Source organism: Sapajus apella, unplaced genomic scaffold (genome assembly GCF_009761245.1).
Source record: "Sapajus apella isolate SASKATOON/1434 unplaced genomic scaffold, GSC_monkey_1.0 scaffold46, whole genome shotgun sequence".
NCBI lineage: Eukaryota > Metazoa > Chordata > Mammalia > Primates > Cebidae > Sapajus > Sapajus apella.
In genome coordinates, this window is record NW_022436986.1 from 16,755,397 (window position 1) to 16,774,262 (window position 18,866).

The 18,866-nt window shown below is 41.3% G+C and overlaps 1 protein-coding gene and 1 long non-coding RNA gene across 3 annotated transcripts in view; both read right to left on the reverse strand.

Annotated features, from left to right (window-relative positions):
- The window catches only part of SVEP1 (sushi, von Willebrand factor type A, EGF and pentraxin domain containing 1), a 219,641-nt gene extending 215,631 nt beyond the window's left edge, over positions 1-4,010 (reverse strand). The window contains exon 1 of one of the 2 annotated variants that reach the window (XM_032240324.1): positions 2,724-4,010. In XM_032240324.1, the coding sequence (XP_032096215.1) occupies positions 2,724-3,254 (531 nt within the window). In that variant the 5' untranslated portion in view covers positions 3,255-4,010. Of the gene's footprint in view, positions 1-2,404; positions 2,684-2,723 lie in introns of those variants that run through there. The other variant, XM_032240325.1, reaches the window with a different exon arrangement.
- Positions 4,011-4,825: 815 nt separating this feature from the next.
- LOC116524839 lies at positions 4,826-17,140 on the reverse strand. The gene is made up of 3 exons (XR_004257504.1): positions 16,903-17,140; positions 15,477-15,693; positions 4,826-4,940 (listed from the first exon to the last, which is right to left on the reverse strand). It is a non-coding gene; the product is annotated as an uncharacterized LOC116524839 (long non-coding RNA).
- Positions 17,141-18,866: the final 1,726 nt, after the last annotated feature.

Sequence of the window (18,866 nt, forward strand, 5' to 3'; positions counted from 1 at the left end):
AAAGAAAAAAACTTTCAACCCAGAATTTCACATCCAGCCAAACTAAGCTTCATAAGTGAAGGAAAAATAAAATCTTTTGTGAACAAGCAAGCACTCAGAGATTTCATCACCACCAGGCCTGCATTACAAGAGCTTCTGAAAGAACCACTACAAATAGAAAGGAACAACCAGTATCAGCCTTTCTAAAAAAATACCAAAAAATAAAGAACATCAACATAATTAAGAAATTGCATCAACTAATGGGCAAAACATCCAGCTAACATTAAATGACAGTATCAAACACACATATATTGTTATTAATTCTAAATTTAAATCGACTAAATCCCCCAATCCAAAGACACAGACAGGCAAAAAAAGCCAAGACCCATTGGTATGCTACATCCAGATCCATCTCACATGCAAGGATCAAAACAAAGGGATGGTGAAAAATTTACCAACCAAATGGAGAGCTAAAATAAATAAATAGAAAGCAGGAGTTGCAATTTTTGCTGATAAAATAGATTTCAAAGCAACAAAGATCAAAAGAAGCAAAGAAGGATATTACATAAAGATAAAAGGATCAATGTAATAAAAAGAGCTAAAGATCCTAAACATATATGCACCCAATACAGAAATACCCAGATATATAAGACTTACAAAGAGACTTGGACCCCCACACAATAATAGCGGGAGACTTCAACATCAATATTAGATAGATCAATGAGACAGAATGTTAACATCGATATCCAGGACTTGAACTCAGATCTGGAACAAGTAGACTTAATTAACATTCATAGAACTCTCCACTTTTAATACACAAAATATACACTCTTATCAGTACTACATCACACGTATTTACAGGTTTAAATGAAATATTGGTTGGCTGCTTGTTAATTATTTTCTTCCCTCATTTTTTTTTTATGTCTCTATTATTAAACACAATTACAGGCATACCCAGTTTTAGACTGCTTTCTAGCCCGGGCAATAAAGCAACACCCCTGTTCTCTCTCCCTCTTCCTCTTCCTCTTTCTTCCTTTCCTTTATTCTTTTTCTTTTTTTTTTTTTATTCTTTTTCTTTCTTTCTCTCGTTCTTAAAAAAAAATCTTTTTTTTTTTTTTAAAAAGGGGAGAATTCGCACTACCAGATATTTAAATATGTTGTAAAATTACAACAGTTAAATCATTTTGGCAATGATTACAAATGAGATAGAGAATGGGATGAAATAGAAAGCCAGAAGGAGATCAAATACCCATAAGCATTTAGCACACGGTAAACATGACATTCAATTAAATTGGAAAAGGACAGATGGCTTCTGAGTATATAAAAATGTAGATCATTCATCTAATAACATTTCTAGAAACAAAAATAAAAGGCAGTGAACTGGAAAAAATTTGCAGCATATACACAAAAGAATTACTGGCCTCACTATATAAAGAGCTTTTGCAAATCATTAAGAAAAAAAAAGCCAATGTGCACTATAATGGCAAAATGGGCAAAAATTATGAGATAATTATTAAAGGGAAAAAATACAAATGTCCAGTAGATGTACTGGAAAATGTTCACCTTCAAAAATCAAAAATGTGTTTTTGCTAAAATGATGCCTCTATCGCCTCTTAAATTGATAAAGATATTAAAAATAATAGCATATATTATACATGTGACTATGTGGCAAATTTATTGCTGAGATACTCTGCTGATGAGAATATATATTTATACAACCCTCCAGGGGAGAAATGGACACTATGTATCAAGAAGTTACAGTGGTTCATAACCTTCAGTTCAGGAACTTTTGTAGAAATTCTTCCTAAAGAGGTAAGCAGAGGAGTCCACAAATAGTTATGCTCACAATAACTTAGTAAAGAAAAATCCTAAGTGTCCAACAATAGGTGATTGGTAAAATAAATCATGGCACTTGCATGCAATGGAATAGCATGCAGCTAAAGGAGAACATTTGAATTAGGATATAACAAATGAAAGAGGTAGGCTACAAAACAGCAAAATACCAATTTGTTTAAAAGTATGAATGGATGTACATAGTGGGCAAATGTTCAACAACTTGTAAACAGTGGTTTTTGAAAGTGATGAAATTTTTGGGTTTTTTTTTCTTCCTTTCCCTCCTTTTTGTTTAATTCATTCTACAAACACTGGCTTGCCATTATGTATCAGATATTTCTACATGTTCTTTTTTGTTCCCAATGAGTATGGATTACTTTGTAACCAGAAAAACAGACACATTTTATAAAAGTCCATCGTCCCAAACTGACTTTCCCTTCCAGATGGTAAAAATCTAATAAAGGACTTGAAGCAAAAATAGGAAGGGCGTGAATCTTACATTGAAAGCATAACATAACTTTCAAAAGGATTGGGATTACGTTCAGATCACTCCATGTCCTGCCTTTAGGAACACTTTGTAAACCATACTCACCTGTTTCAGCTTGGAGACAATCTGCTCCTACAAATGTGAATGTGATTAGCGTCTCCAGGATCCCTTCCTAACAGGGTTCTCGAAGCGGACCATTTAAGGAGCCTAACATCTCTAACCGTTTTAAAGTTCATTATCCCAATGGAGCCCCCACAACAATAATAGGCAGGTAGCGATGACTCTGGTTTTGTGGATGGGGTCAGTTGAGTTGGGGAGGTGATGCCCTGCCCAAGGCTGAACCCGGGGTTAGAGACGGGCAGGCAGTGGTGGGTGGGAAGGGCCCGGGGACTAGGGCGGGTGCCGGGAGGGGCGGGCGCCTTACCGCGGCCTGCTGGAAAGCGCCCTTGGTGTAGGTGCCGCCACCCCGGTAGGAGATGGCAGGAATCTCTTGGAGCAGCAGCGCGCACTTGTGCTGGCGCGCGCGGCGGGTGGAGATGTAATCGACGCGCGGCACCACGTAGTTCTTGGACGAGAAGGTCACTATGGCCACGCGCGTGGCCGTGGGCACCACGGGGAAGTCGGACAGGAGCTTGCGGACGAACATGAGCTCGCTGCGGAAGTTGACTTCGCCCACGCTGGACGAATCGTCCACCAGGAAGACGAGCTCCAGGCGCTCGCTGAGTTCCCGCAGCCGCCGCACGCGTCTCCGGAACGCCTGGCCCAGCCGCTCCACTCTGCTCCCAGCTGCTTCCTCGCCAGGAGCCGGCGGCGCGGGGAGACTCCCGGGGGCCCCGGGCGCGGTCTCGGGGAAGAGGCGGAAGCTGAAATTGCGCGACTGGGACATCTGCTGAAAGGTCGCCCAGCCCGAAACGAGCGCCAGACCCCAGCAACAAAAGGCCAGGCGAGCCCACATCGCGCTGGAGACGGAGCGGCCGCCCCGGAGTGCAGGCGGCGGCCGGGGCGGGAAGAGGCGCCCAGCGGCGCGGCTCACAGAGGGGCGTGCGCGGAGCAGGGCGCGGGGCAGCGGGGGCGGCCGCGAGCCTCAGCGCCCTTTCATCTGACACTGGGGACAGACACAATCCAGACTCCTCGGCAGCTCGGGGACTCCGGAGGGAACGGCGCGCGCTCTCTACTCCTCTCTTTTTTTCCTCCCTCTCTCCTCCTCCTCGCTCTCTCTGAAGCCTATAAAATGTTTGAAGGAAAGGGGGCAGTCAAGAAAAATCTCCCGCTTCCCTCCTTCTCTCCCTCTCCTCCTCTCCCCGCTCCCGTCTCCTTTCTGTATCTCTGACTCTATCTCCCTCCTCCCCTTCTCGTTCTCCTCCCGGGATCAAGCCAAAGACTCGGAGATTCCATGACACCAGAACCCCGCGTCTGTCAGGCTGTCAACATTCCCGCAGCAAGCGCACCAGCGCCGAAGCCCTGATTGATCCCATATGTCTGGCAGGAGCTGCAGAGGAATTCACTGGAGATGGATCCAGATACCGAGAGTGCCACAGTAATTGGAAACACTTTGTAAACGAAAACACACACGCGGCCGACTGGCCAGGGAGTTGAGAGCATCTTTTGAAAACTGCTTGCTCACCTTTTGTGTTTCTTCCCCCCACCTTCAGTGTCCCAAAGCCCTCACCAAATAGATGACTGTAGAATTTTCCGGATGGGGACTTCTAATCAGTGGTGTGTTAGCGTGCAGACCATAAAGCGCCCCCGCAGGTCACACCATAAAGAAGTTGCATCTAACCTGATGCATTCCATAGGAATGATTTGTCACGGTGCTTCAGTCGTGCACTATTCATTCATCTGTGTGTTCATTCTTTCCTGAATTTAACAAATATTTTTTGAATGCCCATTATGTGCCAGGAGCTAGGTGAGGCACTGGAGATATAAGGAACAAAAATTGACACGGCTTCTGTCCTCAAGGAACTTAATAGGGTAACAAGTGAGGTGAGCATTAACCATATATTAACATGCAAAATATATGTAATTACAACTGACCATACTAAATAAAGGAGTTTAGGTAGACAGACTTGACCTTGGAGAGGCCAGTAAATCCTTTTCTGAGGACATAAAGTTTGTGCTGAAATCTGAAGCATGAGTAGGGGTCCCCCAATCTCCCTTCATGTGCTGTTGATCTATTTCAACAGATAAGATTCACCTGGCTTTGAATGGTACCTGGCATATATCTGCTTTGAACAAGTTGCTACCTGGGATGGCTTTTCTAAAGCAAGAACCCCAAGGGGATGGCACACGTGTAAAGGAAAGGTACACTTTGCATGAGGGTGGAGTCTTCGGTTAAATGATTCAGCTGGGAGTCAGGGATCCTGTGTGGTTAAGCCTGCAGTTATGTAAACCACCTGAACTGAGTCACTTCCAATCCTTAGCTCAGCATCAATATCTATTTCATGATGCAATTGAGTGATCTCAAAGTTTTCTCTGTCTCTGATAGAGAATGATTTAACTCCATCTGTACTTACCAAAATACCTTCAGTGAGAAGTATCACAAGGTATTGGTTAGTATGTTAAGGCTTTGGCATCAGTTTTCCTGGGCCGAAATATTGACTCTGCCATTTCTAGTTGTATAGCCTCGACTCAGTTTGCCCATCTGTAAAATAGAGTAATAACAATAGCATATTAAGAGTTGTCATAAGGATTAAGTCATAAAAGAGTAAAATTCTTAGGACAATGCTTGGAATATAGCATGTACTCAATAAATGTTGGCTGATTACTCTTATTGCCACCTTTAATCGTGAATGTTATTCAAATTATTTTCCTAACAATACTTATTGACCACCTCCTATGTGCCAGCATCTTAGATACCGAGGATTTAAAGGTGAATAAGACTGGGTTCCAGTCCTCCAGAAGTTCAAAGAACATTAGAAAAGAACATAGATTTGCAAACAATTACAAAGCAGTAGGATGATTGCAAAAGCAGAGAAGGAGCAAGGAGAAGAAAGATCACATTATTCCTGGGGAACGAGCAAGACTTCATTTGAGCTGGGGCTTTTTTTTTTTTTGAAAAAGAGAAAGGTTTTCCAAATTTCACCTATTCTGTGTTATTTACAATACATCATGAAGCCCTTTCTGTGCAAAGCACTGTGGCAACTGCAATGTGAGCTATTTCCTGTGTTCCCCATACAAACCAAGGAAGTACACAATGGCTTGAGAACTCTTGCTGCAAGTAAGTGGCACCCAATGTCTCTTCATTTAAACAAAAAGGGATTTCTTGGTTTGTATAACTAAACTAGGGAAAGGGCAGAGGGTAGAGCTGGTCTCAAAAAGCCTTGGAAAAGGAAATTAAAAATGACTCATGTCTTCAATTTTTCTCTCACTTTGGCTCCTCTTTGGATGCCACATTTAGTTTCTTCTTTGGATTTATAACCTGAGAAAGACTTTTCCCCACAAATTCAAATTTATAATATTTTGAGATGTCTGCCATAGATCTAGGCCCATTCAAAGCTCTCTGGATAATTCTGACACATGCTGTAGGGGTGAAAGCCTAAGAACAGCACTCTGGCAGTGTGTACTTCAATGGGATGAATAGTCAAGCCCAGGTTACTTGTCCCCACGGTAAGGGAGTGCGAACACATCAGTCGGAGAAGTCCTGCCTCAGTGTTATTAAGACTGCTGCTCCAACTCGCCACCGCTCCCCAGTGCTCTGTAGTTCCTTCCGCTCTCTAGTCTAAAGCAGTGGTTCGCAATGGGAGAGATCTGCACATCTCATTCCCAGAAATTGAGCAATGTCTGGAGACATTGGGGGATAGGGCAGTGCTACTGGCATCTAGTGTATAGGGGCAAGGGGTGCAACTAAACCTCCTACAATGCACTGGCAGCCCCACAACAAACAATCACCCAGCTCCACATGATAATAGTGGTGAGGCTGAGAAACTCTGGCCAATACCATAGTAATAGATGCAGAAGACGATAAAAACGTGTTAGACTAAAAATTAAGATTAGAAAGGCTAGTAATCCCAGCACTTTGGGAGGCCAAGGCAGGTAAATCATTTGAGGTCAGGATTTTGAGACCAGACTGACTCTGACCAACATGGTGAAACCCTGTCTCTACTAAAAATACAAAGAAAAAAAAAAAACAAGCTGGGCATGGTGACACATGCCTGAAGTCCTAGCTACTGAGGAGGCTGAGGCAGGAGGATCACTTGAACCCAGGAGGTGGGGGTTGCAGTGAGCTAAGATTGTACCACTGCAGCACTCTAGCCTGGGCAACAGAGTGAGACTCCGTCTCAAAAAAAAAAAAAAAAAAAAAAAAAAAAAAAAAAAAAAAAAAAAAAAAGAGAGAGAGAGAAACAACTTAAAGGTACAGAAATGACAACATGGAGCTGAAGTGCAAAAAAACCTACCCTGACTTTATCTCATAAAATAAAGACTTCTGGGGGGGGAGGAAAAGGGGTGTTTGTGGGCTAGGGCAAGAGGCATGCATTATATTCTTCTCACCACTTAAACTGTTATTCAGAGTCCCACATTTTGTTCAATCAGGAATAGAACCTCAATCCTGTGTACCCATTGGGACCAGTGCTTGAGTGGAGAACACCAGCTATACCCTCCCTTCACTGCAACCATCTTTCTACATTGAAGTAGATACCGTGAAAAGATACGTTGCATGTACATATGGGGGAAGATGGGAAGAGGGACTGAGGAAGAGAGCAGAGAGTGGTGATGGCAAAGATCCTCCTGAGATACCAAGCATCAAGTCCAGTCATGGGAGCAGAGGCGGGAAAAATGTCTGTTTGCACACGTTAGTTGTCGTATTTTGTTTTGTTTTAAAAACAAAACTATAACACAGTGTCCTTGAATCACAGCAGCAGGCAGTGGTGATAGGAGGAAGCTGCCACCTTGTGACTGCATTATGACTATATTTATAAGAGTATCTCTCTGCCTTGAATTGAACAAAGACTTTCTCTCACCTACAGAGGTTGGGAACATCTGCCACCCTAAGTGTTTCTTTTTAAAAAAATTTCCATTGGTTTTTGGTGAACAGATGAGTAAGTTCTTTAGTGATGATGTTCTTTAGTGAGATTTTGGTGCACCCATCACTTGAGCAGTATACACTGATCCCAATATATAGTCTTTTATCCCTCACCCCCTTCCCACCCTTTCCTCCTGAGGCCCCAAAGTCCATTGTGTCATTCTTATGCCTTTGCATTCTCATATCTTAGCTCCTCTTTATGAGTGAGAACATACAATGTTTGTTTATTCCATTCCTGAGTTACTTCACTTAGAATAACAGGCTCCAATCCCATCCAGGTTGTTGTGAATGCCATTAATTTATTCCTTTTTATGGCTGAGTACTATTTCATCATTCACAGTTTCTTATCCACTCATTGGTTGATGGATATTTGGGCTGGTTCCACATTTTTGCAATTGCAAATTTTGCTGCCATAAACATGCCTGTGCAAGCATCTCTTTCATATAAAGACTTATTTTCCTCTGGGTAGCCAGTAGTGGGATTGCTGGATCAAATGGTAGTTCTACTTTTAGTTCTTTATGGAATATCCACACTGTTTTCCATAGTAGTTGTACTAGTTTACAATCCCACCTAGCAGTGTAGAAGTGTTCCCTGCTCACTGCATCCACTGCAGCATCTATTATTTTTAGATCTTTTGATTATGGCCATTCTCGCAGAAGTAAGGTGATATTGCATGGTGGTTTTGATTTGCATTGCCCTGATCATTAGTGATGTTGAGCATTTTTTCATATGTTCATTGGCCTTTTGCATATCTTCTTTTGAGAATTGTCTATTCATGTCCTTAGCCCATTTTTTGATTGGATTATTTCTTGCTAATTTGTTTGAGGTCACTGTAGATTCAAGATATTAGTCCTTTGTCAGATGTACAGATTGTGAAGATTTTCTCCCACTCTGTGGGTTGTCTGTTTACCCTGCTGTTTATTTTGCTATGCAACAGCTCTTTAGTTCAATTAAGTCCCAGCTGTTTATCTTTGTATTTATTGCACTTTTTGAGTTTCTGGTCATAAAATCCTTGCCTAAGCCAATGTGTAGAAGGGTTTCTCTAATGTTATCTTCTAGAATTTTTATAGTTTCAGGTCTTACATTTATGTCCTTAATCCATCTTGAGTTGGTTTTTTGTACAAGGGAGAGATGAGGATCCAGTTTCATTCTTCTACATGTGGCTAGCCAATTATCCCAGCACCATTTGTTGAATAGGGTGTCCTCTACCCACTTTATGTTTTTGTTCGCTTTGTCAAAGATCCATTGGCTATAAGTAGTTGGGTTCATTATTCTGTCCCATTGGTCTATGTGTGTATTTTTATACCAGTACCAAGGTGTTGTGGTGACTATGGCCTTATAGTATAGTTTGAAATCAGGTAATGTGATGCCTACAGACTTGTTCTTTTTGCTTAGTCTTGTTTTGGTTATGCAGGCTCTTTTTCGGTTCCATATAAATTTTAGAATTGAAATTGTTTTTTCTAATTCTGTGAAGGATGATGGTGGTATTTTGATGGGAATTGTATTGAATTTGTAGATTGCTTTTGGCAGTGTGATCATTTTCACAATATTGATTTTACCCCTCCATGAGAAAGGGATGTGTTCCCATTTATTTATGTTGTCTATCATTTCTTTTGGTAGTATTTGGTAGTTTTCCTTGTAGAGGTCTTTCACCTCCTTGACTAGGTATATTCCTAAGGTTTTGTTTGCTTGTTTTCTGTAGCTATTGCAAAATGGGTTGAGTTTTATATTTGATTCTCATCTTGGTCGCTGTTGATATATAGGAGAGTTACTCATTTGTGTACATTAATTTTGTATCCTGAAACTGAATTCATTTATCAGTTCTAGGAGCTTTTTGGAGGAATCTTGAGGGTTTTTAGGCATAGGGTCATATCAGAAAACAGTGACATTTTTTCTTCCTCCTTACCGATTTGGATGCCCTTTTTTTCTTTCTCTTGTCTAATTGCTCTAAGACTTCCAGTAATATGCTGAATAGAAGTGGTGAGAGTGGGCATTCTTGTCTTTTTCTAGTTCTCAGAGGGAATGCTTTCAACTTTTCCTCATTCAGTATCGTGTTGGCTGTGGGTTTGTCACAGATGGTTTTTATTACATTGAGGTATGTCCTTTGTATGCCAATTTAGCTGAGGGTTTTAATCATAAAGGGGATGCTGGATTTTGTCAAATACTTTTTCTGCATCTATTGAGATGATAATCTGATTTTTAATTCTGTTTATGTGCTGTAACACATTTATTGACTTGTGTACATTAAACCATCCCTATATTCCTGGTATGATACCCACTTGATCATGGTGGATTATATTTTTGATATGCTTTTGGATTCAGTTAGCCAGTATTTTGTTAAGGATTTTTGCATTTATGTTCATCAAGGATATTGGTTTGTAGTTTTCTTTTTTGTTATGTCCTTTCCTGGTTTTGGTATTAGGGTGATACTGGCTTCATAGAATGATTCCCTGTTTCTCTATCTTGTGGAATACTGTCAATATGATTGGTACCAAATCTTCTTTGAATATCTGGTAAAATTCAGCTGTGACGCCATCTGGCCCTGGACTTTTTCTGTTGTTAATTACCATTTTTATTACCATTTCAATCTCACTACTTGTTATTGGTCTCTTCAGGGTATCTTATTCTTCCTGATTTAACCTAGGAGGGTTTTATCTTTCCAGGAATTTATCTATCTCCTCTAGGTTTTCTAGTTTATGCATGCAAAGGTGCTCATAGTAGCCTTGATCTTTTGTATTTCTGTGGTGTCAGTTGTAACATCTCCCATTTTCTCTTTGGGAAGACGTGATTGGTTTTGAAATGTGTAAAGACATGAATTTGGGAGCAGCAGGGAGAATAATAATATGATTTGGCTCTGTGTACTCACCCAAATCTCATCTCAAAATGTAATGCCCAGGTGTTGAGGAAGGGACCTGAGGGAAGGTGACTGGATCGCGGGGCTTGTTTCCCCCATGCTTTTCTCATGTTAGTGAGTGAGTTCTCATGAAATCTGATAGTTTTATAAGGGGCATAAAGACACACCCGAGACTTTGGGTAATTTGAAAAGAGGTTGGGCGAAGGTGCTTATGCCTATAATCCCAGCACTTTGGGAGGCTGTGGTGGGCAGATCACGAGGTCAGGAGATCGAGACTATTCTGGCTAACATGGTGAGACCCTGTCTCTACTAAAAATACAAAAAATTAGCCAGGCCTGGTGGCACATGCCTATAGTCCCCAGCTACTTGGGAGGCTGAGGCAGGAGAATTGCTTGAACCAGGGAGGCAGAGGTTGCAGTGAGCCAAGATTGTGCTACTGCACTCCAGTCTGGGCAGCAGATCGGACTCCAACTCAAAAAAAAAAAAAAAAAAAAAGAGGTTTAATTGAGTCACAATTCCACATGACTAGGGATGCCTCAGGAAACTAACAATCATGGTGGAAGGGGAAGCAAGCATGTCATATGGTGGTGGATGAGAGGTAGTGTGTGTAAGAAGAGCTCCTTATAAAACCATCAGATCTCAAGAGAACTTGCTCACTATCACAAGAACATCATGGGGGAACCACCCCCATGATTCAATTACCTCCCACCAGGTCCCTTCCTCAATACCTGGGGATTACATTTTGAGATGAGATTGGTTGGGGCACAAATGATTTCTGCCTTAATTTCAATATTTACCCAATAGCCATTCAGGAGCAAATTGTTCAATTGCCATGTAGTTGTATGGTTTTGAGTGACTTTCTTGGTCTTGAGTTCTAATTTGATTGCACTATGGTCTGAGAGACCGTTATGATTTCATTTCTTTTGTATTTGCTGAGGAATGTTTTACTTCCAATTATGTGATCAATTTTAGAATAAGTGCCATGTGGCAATGAAAGGAATGTATATTCTGTTTTTGGAGGCCGAGTTTATAAATATCTATCAGGTCCACTTGATCCAGAGCTGAGTTCAGGTCCTGAATATCTTTGATAATTTTCTGTCTCAATGATCTGTCCAATACTGTCAGATAGCAGCCTGCTCCTTCCTCTGGAAGCTCCATCCCAGAGGGGTATTGACCTGTTGCCAGCCTGAACGTGCCTGTAGGAGGTAGCTGGAGACCCCTGTTGGGAGGTTTCATCCAGTCAGCAGAACAGGATCAGGGACCCATTTGATGGATCACTCTGGCAGTTTTTGGTAGAGCAGGTGTGCTGTGTTGGGGATCCCTTCAGCCCCAGATCGGTATAGGCTCTGCAGGGCCCACAGGCTGGACTGACTGAGAAACTCTAACAGCCAAGATGGCAGCCTGCCCTGCCCCCCAGGCACGCCATCCCAGGGGGAAGTTAAAGCTTTGTTGGCCTTGGAACGTGGGTGGGGAGTGGCTTGAGGTCCTAGCTGTGAGGACCTGCCCCATGAGAAGGAGTAGATCAGGGGTCCCACTTAAAGAAGCAGTCTGGCCACAATCTGGCAAAGTAGCAGTCCTGCACTCCGGGGACTGTTTCTCATCTGGACTGTTTGGAGTATCCAAAGCCAGTGAGCTGGAAAAGTTGAGTCAACCAAACCATGGAGATGGTGGCTGCCCCTCCCCACAGGAGCTCCATACCAGGGAGAGGTCAGACCTCTGTCCATATAAAACTTGCTGGGAGGGCTGTAACCCCAGCAGGGAGGTCCTGCCCATTGAGGAGATGTGGATTGGGGTCCTGTTTAATGAAGCAGTCTGGCCATGATTTGGCAAAGCTGCACTGGGGAGACCCTTCCTCGTCTGGACCATTTGAGGTCTCCAAAGCTGATGGGCTGGAAGGCTGAGTTGACCAAACCACTGAGATGACCGTTGCCCCTCCCGCTGAGAGCTCTGTCTCTGGCAGGCTCCACTCTGTTGTCACTGGCTGGCTGGAATTCCAAGCCAGTGGGTCTTATCTTGTGAGGTGCCCTAGAGGTGAGACCCACAGAGCAAGGCTGCTTGGCTCCCTGGATTCAACCTCCTTCCTAACGATACGTACCGACCTTCCACCTTGCCAAGAATCCTAAGGCCGAATATGTAAAGCTCCTGGGTCTCTGTGCATGGCTGAGCGACTGTTCTGCCGAGATTCCACACAGCTCTGTGTGTCGGACCCAAGGCCCTGGTGGTGTGTGCTCACAAGAGGATCTCCTGATGCAGAGGTCACAAAGATCCATGAAAGAGACATGGTTACACAATCACTTACGGCTTCCCTTGGCTGGGGATGGGCGTTCTCTTGTCCCTGTGCCACTCCCGAGTAGGCCGTCGCTCTACCCTGCTTTTCTTCCTTGTCTGCCTCATCAGCCCCAATGCAAGAACCTGGATATTTCAGTTGCAGGGGCTGTATTCACTGACCCCTTATTCTGTTTTGTAAATAGAGCTTTTGTAGATATAATTTTCCATTAACTAAATCTTATGTGTACTATCATTACTATTTTCTAAACAATTTATAAATGGAGTTTTATTTTCTTCTTTGGCCCAGAAATTATTGAAGTAGTGGTGTGTTTTATTTTTATGTTGTTATTTTAACTCCAAGTGTTTATTTGTATGTTTTGTTGACCAATTTTAATTAATTCCTGACTTTATTTCATTGGGGTTAAAAACAGGCCTGTACATCCTCTGTTCTTGCTGAAATTTCTTGTGGCCTGCTATATGACATGCAGTAAAATGTGCCATTAGATTTTGGGAAAAATAAGCACTTTTGGTTGTAAAATCTGTAAAATTTATCTTATAAATCAACTTTATTATATATAATATCCAACTGCCCTATGTCCTTAGTCAGTTTAATATCTATTCCATCTGTTTGAGACTGAAAGTTTGTTAAAATCTAATACAGTCACTTTTTGACCATTTATATTTGTATTTTTACAGTTTGTTTTATATCTTTACGATGTTTTAAATATTATGCATAAATGCTCATATTTATATATTACTGTGAATATTTATTTATTAACAATGTAACTTCATAATTTCAACAGCATAAAATCAGTCTTTATTCATTTTATTTACGTTGAATTGTATCTATGTCTGGATGACACTTCAGCTTTTTTTTTTTTTTTTTCAAGGAATGAAGGATTTATTGTAGGATGTAGATTTTATGCAGTAGTTGGGAGAACTGGAGGATTGAAGGTCAGGGACCACACCAGCAGAGATCAGGGAATCTGCCACCATAAATCTGCATCTTAAACAGCTGGAGGGCACTTCGGCCATTATTATTATTATTGTTGTCATCATTACCAGCATCACTATTTCTTTACTCATTCTTTTTAAGATGAGTAAAGAAATGATTTTAAAAATCATTTAAAGAAATGATTCTTTTTACCTTCTTTTTTAGTCTGATGCATTAGGATATTAACCCATTTTCACAAATTGTTTTAACCAATACATTTAGTTTCCCATCACTTTATTCTAGGTCCTTTGTTTTTAATGCATATTTGCCTCCCTCCTTTCTTCCCTTCCATTTTCTTTGCAGGGTAGATTGGTGTCTACTCCTCAGTTCCATGGGAGGTATTGCTTCAATCCCCCTTAATTTGGGGCCCAGCCTTGTGACTTGCTTTAACAAACAAGAGGTTCACAGAATCACACAAGCTTGGGCTTGAAATGTATTAGCACAGTGAGTGCTCTCTTGAACCTGTGTTTTTGGCATAAGAAAAAACATGCCTGCATTAGCTTGTTGGTCCCAGGAGACAGAAGGGAGATAAGGAATGCATAGCCAAGTTTCCATAGCCCAGCCCATAAGAGCCAGGTGCAGGAGGGACCCCAGCAGAGATGAGCAGAGCCACTCCACCAGGCCCAGCTACTCTATATGCAGGTGAGCTTATGAATGCACACACTAAGATTTGTGGGGTTTTGTTGTCGTTATCTCATTTATGTATGTGTAGATGTATGTGTGTATGCATCTTTATGTGAATATAGATAAGAGACAAATTGTATAACCATGAACTTGGATGTTATGGCAAACAGTTCGTTGGGTTACCAATAATCATTCCCATCCCCTTTACACTTGACAGCTTTTCACTACTACAGTGGCTGAAAAAAAACTCATTTTCTCAGGCCCTTGACTTGCTAGACATGGAAGTGTGATCCAATTTGACCAAAGAGACATAAGGGGAAGTCAGTTGGATGCTTCTTGGAAAGGCTTTTCATCCCTGACAAAGACAGGAAGTTCAATGAGACCTTTTTCTCAATGTATCTCCCCAACCCCTCTAATACACACACCCCAGTTTCTGCCTTTTGGGGGGCCCTGTGAGAACATGATGCTCAGAGCTACCGCAGTCTGCTTGTGACCTGAGGTGAAAAGGCTCAGAATGAAAAGCTAGCATAACACTGATAAGTCACAGAGCCAACTCTAGGACATCTATTTGTGTTGACTTTCAAAATGATCGGGTGAATTCATTTATTTCTTATTAAATTTAGGTCATTTCTTTTCCATTGCCTTAATCATAAATGCTATGTAGACTTTCTCTCCTCTGTCCAGTGTGGCCTTTGTCTTTCTATATGGAGAGAGCGAGGAGCCAGGTCCTGAATCATTGGCAGCTTTTAGGAAGTAGAAGGGTGTACTTGCGTCTTGGCCCTAGATTTCTCATTTAGGAAGTGTCCTTTTGTCTTTATTCTTTTCTCCACTGTAGTTTCAGATCGAGTATTGTGAAACATTAGGTGAGGTCCCCACTGGCAGACACGTGGTCCTTTGAGCAGCTTTTAGGGAGAGGAAATTCCCTTGAGGATGAGTCATGCCTTGCATCTAATCTCTGGCTTGGATGTCTGTCACTCAGCCTCCTGCCCTTCACCCACACAATCTCTGGTACAGCCTATGGTTAGGTATCTTGTGCAACCCCTGTTCCAGGCAGCCAATGGGACACAGCTGGGGTGAGGCACTTGCCTTGAGCATAAAACTTAATGAGGTACCAAAAACTTTAGTGATCAAGATAAATAACAACCTAACACAACATTTTTTAAATATCAGAATGAATGCAAACGAATTATTTACAAAATATCAACATTTTAATTCACAAAAGGATCTGCTCTGCACTTGCATGACTTGACCTCACTTGTTCCACCCTAACTCTAGCCATTCAGTGGGCATTCTCTTACCACACTCTTCAGCCTCCTTGTGACACTCTATCTCACCTAGTGATGTGCTACCCATTCCTTGGGATACTTTATATTAAAAATCTAGATAGTACAGGTAAAGAATCAGCTACTTCATTTACCTTGTCTTTGAAGGTCAGGATGACATCCTGCTGGTCCTGTCAATCCATCCTCTTCTCATCCAATCCATTGGTCCTATCTCAGAAAGGGAGGGGCCAGAAAAATAATCTGTACTCCCAGACTACATCTTCCAAAATCTCAACTTCATGCAGAGGTGGAGAGCTTTTGACCTGGCCAGCTAATGTGGCTTTGTTTTTCCTTGGGCAGTACAGGGGTGTTCTATAGGAGAAAAATAGAATTTCCCTTTAGTTGTTAAAGGTCTCCTGCAAGTTAAGATTTCATATACTGTTCTCCTATACTCACACACACATAAAAACATCATATATACATATATATGCCATACTTTTACATTATTTTCCATTTGAAATAATGTAATTAATGTTTGTCAATCAGAAAGAATACTAAATGATGTGCAGCAAGTTCAAAATGTCACAGTATTTCTGAATAGCTCTAAAATGTTTCGATCATATAACTCTTTAACCATTTTAATTGCAATACCCACAGAGGAACCTATGCACCAAAATAAATACAAAAACAAAAACTCTTTTCTGTTCCATTTCTTCCTATTCAATCACTCTCAGCCAGAAGAGGAGAAGCCTGTCAGGACACGGGAGTTTGGATCCTTTCTTCAGCACGTGTAACCTCAGCCATCCTGTCCCAGCACTACTGTGAATATGTCAGCGCTTCTATATCGTTAGCCAGTCTACAGTTTCTCACAGGCCTCATCTTTTCCAATTTTGTAGAGAATGGGCTGCATTTTTATGATGGAACATAAGAGAAAGCCTCCAGGTAGCTGGCTCAGGGTTTGGTTCCATGTACTGGCCCTTGCTCTCTTCTTTCAGAGTTTTGAAATGCAACTGTAATTCCGACTTTCTACCACACCATGCACTGCCTGAGTCAGCTGCTTATGAAATTCTGTAGCTATCTGAAAAGCTATTTATAAAACCACTTAAAGCATGTGTATTCTACTTTCTGAAATGTGTGATCCTGCCAAGGTTAGGCTACTTTAACTAGCAATGGGAAGACCAGCCAGGAAGGAGTGAGATCATCCTCCCAGTGGCCATGCCTTTGAATTGTGCTATATTGGTGAAACTTGCATTCACACCAGCCTCTTCCCTTCTCTGACCTTATACTTTCAGAGTGAGCGGATTTGTCTGGATAAATTCTGTGCCTCAGTTGCTGTTTTACATTGTGCTGTTTTTCCTTGCACCTCACCAGAGCGACCAATCTGAGAAACCCAGGAGCTATGCTCCTTAGAGAGAAAGAGAAGCTGAAGAGCCCTCACTAATGTAGGTCATATTATTTCCTATTTTACTTATTTACTCTTATTTATGGACAGTTAGTTAGTTGAAGTAGAGACAAAAGAATGTAAGGGTGAAGCCAATTGGGGAATTCAACAGTAAGTGTTTTATTTGGCTTTGTTTTTACCTTATCAGTTTGGTCTATTAAAAAATCCGGGTTTGAAGCAGAGGCTCGCGACCCTTCTCACAGAGACTTCTGTGCTCTTTCCCCAGATCCAAGGCATGTGGAAATACCACAGTAAAAGGTCCATGCTGAAAACACAGAAAACATAGAATCCCAGGAACACAGGTGACCACCAGAGCGCTGTACTGTACTTTTTCTAGTCTTGCACCAAGACAGGGGCTCAATTTAATTCAGAGATTCAGAAGGGAAATACAGAATAAACCAAACCTAATGAAGTGAAAAAAAGAGAACATTCTCAGCTCTTCAGCTTTGGCAAGATGCCAGACAATCTGTGCCAATATCCCAGAATCCATCACCTGTTGAGATTTTACTAGTAACATCAGGTTTTCCACATCCTGGGGTACAAAATTCATCCTCTATGCAGGTTACCTGCCCTATGCAATGCTGGCATTTAAAATGTTTTGTCTCCTTCAAAGGAAATTAGCAGTAGTGAGTGATACCTCCAGTTTCCATTACCTTTAGATATCCTCTTTTGTATTTTAGGGTACCCTTAAAAATTTAAAACCTCAGTTCTCCTTTAAATTCCCTCTGAGGCCCTGGTTTCCTGCCACCACAAAATTCAATTATGTGTGTGCTTTCTGTCATATAAAAAGCAAATAAGTTAATTTCATGGCCTTGTATTCCTCATAATCTCTTCGTCTCCTTCTGATCTTTTCCACATATTTCTCCAACACATCTGGAACATGGGGGGTTTCTTTCATCAGCATTTTCCAAGTCTGTGTCCTCAGGAGGCAAAGAAAAGGCAGTGTGATTCCTTCCATGTGTTCATATGCTGCAAGAGAGACACCAGAAATGCATCATGAAAAACATGCCACAGGAAAGAGAGGCCTTCCTAAGACCTAGGAAGGAGTTAGGGTTAGTCATCTATTCATACACCATGCCTTTGTCCTCCAGCCCTGAGAATAAAGGTTTTCAACCTTTGCTGTATCTTAGATTTTAAGAGTACCTAGGGTACTCTTAAAAAATTCCTATCCTGAACCAAATAAGTAAGAATCTCTGGAGTATTTTGCTTTGTTTAAATTCCCCAGGTTATTCTAATATGCAGTTGCAGTTGAGAATCATTGCCTTAGTATGAAAGACCAAAATTGTCCCCTAAGAAATATATTTTCTCCTGAGCCATGTATTATGAAACTCTTCCTTTGTGAAGTGGAAGGAGATGAGCAACTTTGAGTGCCCCATACATCTCTGTAATCCTCTGTCAGAGGTAAGAGAATGTATCCTACAAATGTACTACCTGGATACCAGATTAAAGAGTGAGCATTCACAAACACACCCTATATATGAATTATGTACATATGTGTAAAGTACATATGATAATTAGGAAATGTTGTTTTAGCCACTGGAAGTACAGAAAAATTGTTTTATGGTACTAAAATGGCTTTTATCCATTCCAACCTTATTGAGAATAAAGCATAGCTATTCTGAACAAACTAGTAGAGTAAATATGCTGACTTTTTGATGAAAGGAAAATGGGCAAATAAATCAATAAACTTTATTGCAAATATTCTTAAGAAAAAGAAAAAATTAAAACTGTAAGCATGCATTCCTAATCACTTAATTTCAAACCTACCTACCTTTTCTTTTCTTTTTATTTCTTTCTTCCTTTCTTCCCTTCCCTCCCTCCCCCACTTCTTTTTCTTTTTATATATATATATATATATATATATATATATATATATATATATATACACACACACACACACATATGTTTTATTGCACTTTAGGTTCTGGGGTACATGTGAAGATCATGCAGGATCATTGCATAGGAACCTACATGGCAATGTGGTTTGCTGCCTCCATCCACTGTCACATACATCTGGCATTTCTCCCCTTGTTATCCCTCCCCAACCTCCCTACCCCCGACTGTCCTTCCCCTACTCCCCCCAAACAGACCCCAGAGTGTGATG